The sequence below is a fragment of the Stegodyphus dumicola genome, chromosome 11 (assembly GCF_044657685.1).
Source record: "Stegodyphus dumicola isolate Sdum_Otavi_A_Nest chromosome 11, ASM4465768v1".
NCBI classification, from domain to species: Eukaryota; Metazoa; Arthropoda; class Arachnida; order Araneae; family Eresidae; genus Stegodyphus; species Stegodyphus dumicola.
The window spans coordinates 96,796,693-96,808,586 of NC_140778.1; the positions used below are offsets into that span (position 1 = coordinate 96,796,693).

General features: G+C 35.5%; 1 protein-coding gene across 1 annotated transcript; it reads right to left on the minus strand.

Moving 5' to 3' along the window:
• Positions 1-498: 498 nt before the first annotated feature.
• LOC146994218 (uncharacterized protein F54H12.2-like) lies at positions 499-1,785 on the minus strand. The gene has a single exon (XM_085826332.1). It carries the CDS (start codon positions 1,783-1,785, stop codon positions 499-501), a length of 1,287 nt encoding a protein of 428 aa, XP_085682458.1.
• Between the last annotated feature and the right edge of the window lie 10,109 nt (positions 1,786-11,894).

The following is an 11,894-nucleotide window of genomic DNA, read 5'->3' on the forward strand; positions in this document are numbered from 1 at the left end:
AAGTTTAAAATATTTTTGTTAGATGGAGCAAGACCATAACTGTCGAAGTAATATGCCGTGCTGTTTTTCTTAAAATATATCGAAATCCAGTGGCTCCCAGGTAAAGTATGCGGATCCGAATTCACTATAAATGAGGAGTAATGTCTCTTTCGTAAGGGTATGAAATCGGAAGGATATACACCTCCAAATGTTTTTTTGATTCGACTGTCGCCACAGGCATATTGACACAGAGTTAAAGTATCCATTACCGCCTTTGTTCGAAATGAATATTTCTGTATATGCTTTTAAACACTTCTTCGTACACTTGATGTTTCTTTGATGGGAAAATTTCAATAATTTTTTCGGCAAAAGCGAGAAAGAATGCAATGCGCAGGTTCGCTATTTTATTGGAAAACATCATATCGCCTATACTTCGAATTACCTCCTCGCCTGCACCCGCCTCCTTAGCTAGTTCGATAATTTCATTTCCGTATATTTGCAAAACTTCGTCCATGATTTTTAATAATCTGTCGTGACTCCGCGTAACTTGTCTATTTCAATTATGTTCCTGTATTCAGCATAGACTATCAGGGTAACTGTTTCTGGCAAGGCCGCTGTAAATTTGATATCAATGGCTATGTTTCCGCTCTTATTTATGCTTACGTGGCTTTCATTAGATGCCATATCTGGAGTCAAATCAACGGCATATAATGTATACCCATCTTTGTATTCATCAAAGGAGATATTAATGTTGGGGCTTGAATGATATCGATTTAAATCTGTAAAGATGCTTAAATAACTTCGCCCATAAAATGTTTTTTCGAAATTGGGCTGATAGGGTTTGGAAGGTATCATCTGTCCCCCATTTAATATGCATAGGTAGTTTAGGTTATAGTGATGAAATTTAAAAGGATTTCTGTTGATGCTTCCATTATAGGCGGCATCAGATACAAAACCTAGAATGAGACGTGTGGGTAGCTGACCAATAAAAGCGTTTGCTATAGTTGTCGATTGCAAACCGCTCGATATTGCAAAACTTTTTATGTCAATCCTACGAATGGGCATCTTAATAACTCCTTTTTCTAAAGCCTTTTCGTGTGCTATTAGGATGGAGGGAGCCACGCTGACTTTTCTCACGTATAGTTTTGCTAACTGAATTCTAATTTTATAATTGTCGTTTGCCGACATCAAAGTGAAAACATCTTTATGCCTTTCCAGTTTAATGCGTACATTAACCCCGTTGACTAACAATTTCGGTTGAGTGGCCAAATCGAAGTGCAATGGTCCCACGAGGTCGAGGCTTTGGCGAAGCTTGCAACGATTTGCACGCGTTGTATAACCTTCGTTTTCGTCTCCCACAACATCATGCTTAGATGCAGTATCTTTTGCAAATAAGCCAGCACTCAGTAGATTATCTTGACCTGATTTGGAATAGAACAACAAACTTTCCAAAAGGGCTCTATAAGAATAATTCACTTGTGACGAAACCTGTTTATCATTTAAAAATATTGAACACTCGGAAAACAATGTGTTTAAAATATAATTAACAGGTGCCACCCCGTCGGCGTTGGTGAGATTGGTATCGTTTTTTTTCGTTATTTTAAGTCGTGTGTGTAGTATCGTATGCGCCAAATCCAAATAGTGTTCACCATTACCGCTAATGTAAAATTCTATGGGCGTCTTATCAGACAATGAAGATACGGGGTGAATTTCCACGAAGGAAGAGGAATCGATGCCCAGTTGTACGGCGACACCATTAAAGAGATCCAATTCGCTCTTAAGGCATATAACCCCCTGAGTTTCCATTACTATTAATCTTTATGTAAAAATATCTGCTTTTGTCTTACAACGCTTGCTCTTTGATTGACGATTTTTCCTCTTGCGCTTTCTTTTTATACCTTCTCCCCTCTGTAATTTTTCAAAAATATCACTTTTTATTTTATTAGAAGTCTCACGTAACCTGCTCCGAGCAGAGTCCTTAAATGACGATCCCGCTGCAACATCTGACAAGACGTTCTTTCCTGTTTGCATCAACTGTTTGCCCAAATAACGACCAGCTCTAAGTGCCAACGGCGTAATGTATCGACGCAAATCTCCAAAAAACCCATAACCTCGTTGGTGAGGTATACCTTGAAAGTAAACACCACCGCCACCACCAACTTGAGCACAATAATAGGATTCGCACTCTTTCTGATTTAAGTGCATTTCTCTAAGGATGTTTTAAGAAAGTGAGAGGAAAGCTTGAAAAATCTTCAATTTATATAGTTTTCTTACGGCGAAAAGACAGGACTACAAATGTTTTTCCTCCCGTAAAGGTAATTTTTTTCCCGCTACTCGTTCTCAGTTCTATTTCTATCGTTTCCACATAGTGCTTTCGCAAAGGAAAATATATAGTTTTTTCATAATGCTTCACAATTTGATCATTTTTTTCATTCACGCAGGGAATAACCCTTAGCAGCGGAACATGCACATCTCCAACGTGATGTGATTCGATTAAATCGCTGTACACAAAAAGTTCTGTAATGCCCCCGTCCAGTTCTAAAGGATAGTCGCTTATATATTTTCCGCTTATGAAATGGGTGTTGACGAATCCCAGCATGTCTGCCAGCCCTTTCCCAAATGCCAGCTCCGATTCTGGAGGAACTTCTAAAAACACTTTTGAATTCGCTAATTGTCTTAAATGTACGTGTTGAAATTCGCGAAATAAAGTTTCCGGTGATTTATATACGCCTGCGCTGACATGCAAATGTAAAGTTTCTTTTTCAGTCATAGTTATCTCGGGATATCCTTTAATTATAAGTTCCACAGCTTCCCCCTCCTCAACAGTTAGGGGCAAAAGCACAGGAAACTTTCGCGTTTGCGAAATTATAAGGTTTTCGCGGACGCCGAGTATCCTTAAAAGGGAGGATGCTCTTTCTTGAGTAATATGCAGCTCCGTGTTTTCTGACACCTTTATTTCTAGTTGGGACTTCGTCTGATCGTAGGTGAAAGTGACAAAATTTTCCAATTTAAGATCTTGGATATTTTTTGCTACGTCGCCAAAGAGACCCCTAGATACATCTGCTTTTATTAAGGTTAACGGAATCAAATGCAGTTTCGTGCTAGAAGGGCTCTTATTTATGATTGAAAATAACTGATCTTTATTTTCAGCTATTGATCTGAATCTCATCACTTGAGATTTTTTAATAATAGTATCTTCATCTGGTAAGTAAAACATCTGTAACATTTTAGGAGCTTTTCTTTTAGAAATGTGTACTTCGAAACCATTTGCAAGAACCCAGCGAATACTCCTCCCTTCATGTTCTAGAACGAATTTCACAGCGTCCTCTCTACCGAGAATGGTACTAATTTTATCATTCAGTTTTGATAAAAATTCCTCTAGAGAAACATCTGCGTTTACCGAAACTAAAACGCCATAATTAAATGATAAAGTATGGCGTGAAAATTTAATAGGAATGCTTTTCTCCACATTCCTAGTTATTACATAGTCATTATTATACTCTCCCACATTATACCAATTTCGTGGAATAAAAATTTCAGTTAGACCTACTTCCCAAGAATCGTTCAATAACAGAGGAGAGGCGAGTTTTGTTCGATAAGATGATTGATTGTTTAGAGGGAAATACTGCATGCTCGCATTGCTGGGTAGAGTAACGTAGAATTCGTCTGTCATTTCATCCATGACGCTTTCACCCACGAATTAAACCGTCGATCAAAGCCTTTCCACTGACGAAATATTCTTTCTTAGCACCGACACCTCTCGTTTGCAGAATTTTTTCCACTCTCCAGAAATCGTGAGAACTCTTTAATACTTTTTGTAACTCTTGTTCGTAAAACCTTCCTTTCAGAACTGTTCCTTTTAAATCTTTAAGCAGATATGTCGGAGGACTCGAAGGATATCTCTTATATATGACAAAAACCTCATCCGTCCAACTGGGCAAATAACCTTTGCGAAATGCTCGCCTTGTTTTAGAAATCCTCACCTGGTCATTTACCTCAAATTTGTATCTCGGTTTTATGCTATAGCCATACAGTTTTTCAAAAATTTCACTTTCTAGTTCCGGCTTCACGTCGGCAGGTGCATAACCAGTACTACGATGAATACTCAAATTATAGCTTTTCAAAACTGATTTCAAGACATGCACATACCTGTAGGAATTGGTGTAAGTAAATATTGGATAGAGTTTAGATTTTAGCGTTCGATTAAATCGCTCTACAACACTCGCCTTGTATTCGCTGTTAGAGGCATAATGATGTATTCCATGTCTTCTAAAATAGTCACGAACTTTTTTATTAAAAAATTCTTTTCACCTCATCTGTTTGTAAATTCACCACAAAATTTGTCTCCTTAAATAGCTTCTTAAATCCTTCGAGTACAGAATCTGCACTCTTCGATTTTAAAGGAATGGCATACCCGCGTTTAGAAAACACATCAATTGCTGTTAATAAATATTTTACACCATCGTTATATTTAGAGAGCTTAGACAAATCAATCAAATCGCATTGCATTAATTCTCCAATGCCGAAAGACAACACCTTCCGTCGTTTGAAATTAAAGCGAACTGGTTTATGTAACGTATAAGCATCCTGCTTCATTAACCATCGACGCGTCGTTTTCAACGGAAGTTGTGCGGCACGAGCCAATCTTACCACTCCGCCATACGAAGCGGGGTTTTCTACATCGTAATAGATATTTTCTAAAATTGCGTCGGCATCGTTTAAAGCTCCTCCCATTTCTCTTTATAAGGTGCTTGACTTTGGGATCTCCCTCTTCTTTCCTGCTGTACTTTATATCTCTGCTGTTTTCTTTTTGTTTGATGATCGAAGTCTTTCACATTTGATGGGAGCCATCGAAAGACATTTTCCTCGCCGCTCGAGGATTTATTTTCTGTGAGGGGGTAGTGCGATGAGGTATCTCTCATGCGAGACAACACATTCTGATTCCCTATCCATGAGCGCGGTATATTAATTTCTTCGATAGCCTTTAGAAATACATCGAAACGCCTTGGCTCTTGAGCATTTTTTATATTTCTCATTAGGTAATTAAAGAAATCCACCATACTGGATCCCTGAATCGTTTTACCGTCAAGAATCATTTCTCCGCGATCGTTCCATGAATAAAGCCTCGATTTTAATTTTTCGGCGACCAGAGGCACCAATCTAGAAAATTTCTGGGGTGTTGATAGAATAATATCCCTAATAACAGGATCTTCCACTTGCTGGAATCCCTTCTCTTCTTTGGTTTCTTTCGCTTCATTCGCAAGGCTCACACGTATAGGTTCTGGTGGTGCGTGCACTGTTCTGTGATACCGCGTGATTAGTTGCCCCAACAACTTTGCTTTCATGTCGTCGGGTAATTTTGCTCTTTCTAATAACGTGTCTATGTCATCTTCCAATCTCAATTCTGGCTTCTGAAGATGATAAGACGATACCAATTCTTCGGGTATGAGAGCCACTCTTTTGGCCATTGTAGCCCAAAATTGGGATTAAGAATTTTTTTACAGTCGTTTGCTAATAACTGGTCCTAAAATACCACCCAAGGCAGATATTATTGCCAGAGCAATCAATGGTAAAAAGCCTCCCGATTGGTTGACTAAAATTTTTTTTTTCTTTTGTATGCTTTCGTGTTTTTTAGATAGCAACCTTAATAGATTCTTATATTTTTTCAGCTTACGTACATTAACGGGAATATTTCCATTCAAAATATTTAAACAAACTTCGCAGAGAGATAAAATTTGATCCTTATTTGCAGTCTGTAACAAAGCACGTTTCTGCGATGGGTGGGAATGAGCTAATATTCGCAAGAAATGATACTGCTTTTTCAAATTCTTCTTCGTCATTTCGGACGAAATAACCACAGTATTCCGTCTTTATCTGGAAACAGATTTTCGCGCATCCGATACTCCTCCGATGTTTGAGGGTGTAAGTCAATAACTAAATAACCAAAGGGTTTCGTAGTTGCTTTTATATAAGCATCCGTCAAAAAATGCCAGTTCTGAGGATATAACTGTCGTCCTAAGCAACTAACTTGGGAGACATCTCTTGCATTTTTAAACAAAATGATATAATGCGCATTAAGACTAATGTCGCGCATAACCTTTAAACGAGGGAATAAGTTTTGTAATATCACTATAACGCTGACTTCACAATGGTGTGAGGCGGCAGTAAAAAGATCGGCAATTTTCTCATTTAGTCGATGCATCAGGTCATCGACCACTATCAAATCCCCATTTTCGTATCTATCCGGAAGACCTTGAATGAATTCAATGTCTGGTTCTTCCCAAAACCAAGGTGCGGAATACGAATAACACCATTTTACTTTTCTGATAGGGGCTTCATATATTCGATTTCGTATCATTTCGCGTACCAACGAAGTTTTACCTGATTGACTCGGGCCAATAACCAAACAGGAACTTGGATGTTTGAATTTTAACATCGCTGATAAATTCCTTTTTTTTTCTTTAACAAAAATATATTTACATTCATCCAACCGTTTCCGATATCCGAGGACTCAAATGTCTATACATTTTGTCTGCAAAAACTGCATAGTTTCATAAATTCCCCCCTCATCATTTGTACGCCAATTATATCGGCTTTCAACATATCGATATCTTTCCAAAAATAACGTATATCATAAACTGTTTTATTCTCTTTTACACATACATGCAAAAACAATTTTCGACCAATATAAACTGATTCCTTACAAGTAGAATTTCTTAAATCCACTTTTCCTTCACCCCATTCACAATTCCTCATTAATTCTCCGAAAAATATACCTACGACGACTATTGTTATTGCCAAAAATAAAACGAAATTTATAATAAAAATACTCCATTTTGTTGCACTCATCTTGCATCTACTACTCTTAATTCTCACTTTGAACTCCCTTTTTATACTAAATATTTCCAAAAAGAAAAAAAAAAAAAAGAAAAACGAAAATGCACAAGCGAACTCAAGACAACGAACCCAATGAATGACCTGACGTTTTATGGGTTACTGCTGGTCGTCTCCGACCCCCCGCCTCCAAAGAAGGTTAAAAAAACTACCAAAAAGAAAAGAAGAAGATACTACTTTTAAGAAAATCGAAGGCGTTTTATGAATGGTGTACGAGGGGGACAAGCATTCACAACGTCGCTGCTGTCCCTCACTTACACCATCCAAAAAACGTTAAAAATACTACAAAAAAGCACTCACAGCTGGTGGCTATCAAACAAAAGAAACCTACCGATCGACAACAAACATGTTCAAAAGTCAACAACCGAGAGGTCAACCTCTAACTAAAGCAATCCCATTTTAGAAAAACATGGTATATGACAAACAGTCTCGCCTACATTACCGCCTACTACTACATCCAAGTACTTTTGAAGGACGACGGCACTTCCGGGGTGCAGAGATACTCAAATCCTAACTACTTTTATGCGATTCCCAAATTCCATAAAACACAATTAAAATTCAGATTTATTGCTAATGGAACTAATAAATTACAAGAAAAATGTAGACTATTATTTTTCAATTCAACTTAATAAAATCTGTAAATTTATTTTCAATGATTGTAACACTAATCATAACAATCCTGGATCATTCATAATAACACTCCTGTCATTAATACTATTCAAACCATTAACATCCAAAACATTAATTGCTATGACTTTGAAATCTTATATACCTCACTTCCACTAGAAGAAATCTATACCAGTCTACTTGATCTAACAAAATCTTCCCTGATATGCTCAATATCATGACTCTTGACAAATGGGAAACCTACCTAAAATGCACACTTTTTCATAACTACATCAAGTTTCAAAATCAAATTTTTAAACAAGTCAGAGGATTGCCAATGGGCTTACATTCCAACACCTCGATCTGTAATATCTTTTTATTTGTCAAAGACTTTAACTTCCAAAAAAATCTACAACCACAAGAGTTAAATTACTACAAACACACCTACAGATATATTGATGACCTTATTACAATTAATAATTTTGATAAAATTGAACACTCCGAGATTTATCCGAATTGTCTTACACTTAATAAAACTAATAATTCACAAAATAGCATAGACTTTCTTGATCTTCAAATCATTAATTACAAAAAAAATTTACTTTTTGACAAAACAAGAAACTTCAATTTCAGTACTAACAAATTAATAAATTGGAACTCCAACATATCCAAAAAAGTAATTAACAATACTATAATTAATCAAATACAACGAATTAAAATTATATGCACAGATACAATAGATTTACAACGCGAAATTTTGCTCCTTATTAAAATTCTCAAAAATAATCTAATACCCATTCAATTTATCAACCATTGCCTTAAAAGAGCAGGCGTTAAATACTCACTCTAAATCATGTAACTGATAGGGATATGATAATTTGTTCCTAAACCTGAGAAGGCGGTATAAGTTGGATGACTATCAGTTGAAGGATTTGTATATAGTGTAATTACTCAATTGTATATATTGTAAAAACCTAATTGTCTTCAGACTCATGCTGTTACTATACTGTTACTAAAAAAATGGGCCTATTTCATGACTTTAGTCTGTCTAATAGCTCTTGGACAGGAAAATTCCTTTTTTTCTTTCTTAAATTCTTAATCATTGCGACACGACAATTAGCCAGAAATTAATTAATTTCCATTTACTAGTATTTTCAAAAAAATCTTAACAGACAGTCTTCCTCAAATAAGAACTCCACATAATACATCCCTCAAGAATTCCGATTCCAACCCACTACCATAAATTACTTCACCCAAGTCTTACCGACTGATATTATTCAAATCCCCCACTGCCGCTAAGAATTTTCGGACAACCAACACTTATGAGTCAGACATGAAGAGAATACTTTGCCAACTCCCCCACTAGAAAGAATGTAAGTTACTTAATACCTTTTCTGGCCTTTATATCTTCATGTACATTCACTGTTCTTATTATATATTATTTTTTACATTTTTTATATTACTTTATATTGTCTTTGATTTGTTTTTACAAACTTTGCATTATTTATCTTATTTTGTAATCTTCTATGTTTATTTCAACTTTACTTTGAATTCGATTTCATAATAACAATTTCCAATGTTTAATTTTTACAAATAATATAGAACTCAAAAGCATAAACATGAAGGAGTCGGGGACGGTTGCTCGGGTTATATCGGCTTTGTCTACAGATTTTGCTTTTTACTCCAAATTGAATTTCCAATGTTTAATTTTTAAAAATAATATAGAACTAAATGCTTAAACATGAAGGTGTCGGGGACGGTTACTCGGGTTATATCGGATTTCTCTACAGATTTTGCTTTTTACTCCAAATTGAATTGACTAAATTGCTTCATAAGAATAAGTTCTTTGAGTATAAGCATTGGATCATAATCCCTTCTATTCGCGAAGATATTTGGCCTGACTAGAATTGCCGGTTCGGCTTTAACTTATAACTCGAGTAAAGACGAAACACCTTCGTATTTACGTATTTTTATCAATTATTTTTCGTTCAATGGGAGTTGGTTTGTTCCCCTTGAAAAGTCAATTAATTTCCGATCAATGACAATGATTACATGTTTTTAATTTTCCTTTTACAATTGAAATTTTATTCTTCATGATGATTTAAATCTAGTCCCCATTATTAACATTTTGCATTTTGCTAAACATTATTAACATTATTAACATTTTGCTTTCAAATTACTTCAAGACATCTTTCGAAATATAACTTACCAGTATGGATTCACTCTTTTAAAATAATTCTACTTTAATTAAACATAGGAGATAATATAATCAATTAATCAATATTGTTTAGGAAATAAAATTATATATATATATAATCGTTTATTGCAATGCATGGTCGGAAACGCTTTCCTGGCGCTATAGTGACGAGAGACAACACAAGAAAAATAGGGTACGAACAGTGTAAAGATATTTCTTTATTATTCTTAGCGCAGCGAAAACTAAGAAATAAGAACAAAAACATTGGACTGTCATCAAAGAAAGTATTTGAAAGTTCCTTAGGAAAGTATCCTAAACATGGGTTTGGTAGGGGTAGTCCAGTGCATTGTTCAGCAAGATCACGAGACCTCACTTGCATTATCACTTCCGCTCGGGGTAATTCAACACATTCGTGCACGAAACCCCTGTTAGAAATCCAACAGGAACTTGTGGCACATATCGTGGCAGCTGCTGGGAAAGTCCTGAGGATGCACAGTATTTTCCAGAACATCTTATGGTCGATGGGCGAGAGATGTGATACCTGCATCAGGGTGCAGGTCGTAATTTCGAACACCTTCTTTGAGGTCCATAAGTGTCTAATTTTGTTCCTATTTTTTAATTTCTCTTGTGCTAAGCATAATTGGTGTCCGTTCTTTCTTGTGTTTTGTGTTGTTTGTACCGGCCAGGAAAGTTGTTTCGGCCCTGTTTTGCCATTTCATTTTTCCTCGATGTCGTCTCTCTCATATATGTGCATAATTACTTATGACTCAAGTGTTGCTACTATATGACTATATGATGAAATTTACAAACACGGTGTTTACAATGCTACATATTCCCATCCGAAAATATCTTTTTTTTCCTCTTGCCCTTCAAATAAGAAATGTGTGTCCTTCATTGTAAAATCTCCTGGAACTTTAATACTTCTTTTTTCGAGGACAATGGAGAAAATATTTCAGTATAGGCAGCTGTCAATATTCAAACATTACATTGTGAAAGCCATTAAAGTGATTTCGGCCATTAGCCGAAGAAAGGCTTAATTCGCATAAGGATTTAGGAAATACATTTTGAAAAACTTAGCAAATTTTCCTTCAATAAATTTAATGGAACAGGCAAAAGAAATTACAGGGAACAATAAATATAAGAGAAAACAAATATTTCGTTTCCTAATTTGTTTTACTGTGTTTGATTTCTTTCTTTCTTCCTGTATAAATAATTAAAACTTAAAGAATGTAACTGAAGAATGAGAATAAAATTTTCAATTGAAAACAAATGGTGGCAAAACTCCTAGTGCTGCTCTGCTGGACGACGAAATAGACCAGCAATATTTTCCGAATTTGGAATAACGAGAGAAAATTTGAAACCTGTGCAGCCAGCGATGCAAAGGGATTGTTCTGAGAGAAAGATGACTTAAATGAGGAAGCTCGGAGATAATGTAATGATGTGTAAGGTTACCTCTACTGGGATAATAATAAGAAAAGGTTAAAATACAAAATACGTAAGTAAATTATACAAAAATTGAAGAAATTTAAAATATCTAGCAAGCGTAAGAAATAGTAATTGATTCAAAAACTAAATGAATCTAAAGCTCTCAAACTTATACTCGTTTAAATACAGGTTTTTCTGATTCAGAAAGAACGTTACGTGTATATCTTCTAAGATGCTTTTTCCATCCTTTTCTTGTAGTTGTTTCATTTTTGATTTCAGTTTCATTTTTTTCTCCTATTTTGCAATTTTCCCCATTGTTTCCCTCTGTTTTTAAGCCACCTGTTTATTATTACTATTATTATTATTACAACTTATGTAAAAATTAAGTAAGGAAAAGTAAGGCACTGAAACTTTGCAAATTATCACACTCTACGTGAGATTCATGGTGGTCGCTTATTGCATACAAATCACGCCAAATTCTTTAACTTCTCTGCTTGGCTTTAGGTCCTTATAACGAAAACAACAAATTCGCCCTTTGTAGAAAAATTTTCTGTCAGGCAATAAATCTACGGGGAGATTTTTCCCTATGAAACTGAGCCCAAAGTGTTATATAGTATCTAAATATTAAAGTGTTGTACATGTTAAACCTGATCGTCGTTGCATTACTTTCAATTTTTTACTACTGAAATAAAGATATACTGATTATTTTGTAGATTGGAAAACCCTCCTTGTGATCATGAAAAGGAGCAAAAACTGGAAAACGAGAGAGAACTAGAAAAGAAGCGAGAACCGG

Coding starts and splice junctions, on each gene's coding strand:
- LOC146994218 (XM_085826332.1), bottom strand. CDS start 1,785: ATGGAAACTCAGGGGGTTATATGCCTTAAGAGCGAATTGGATCTCTTT.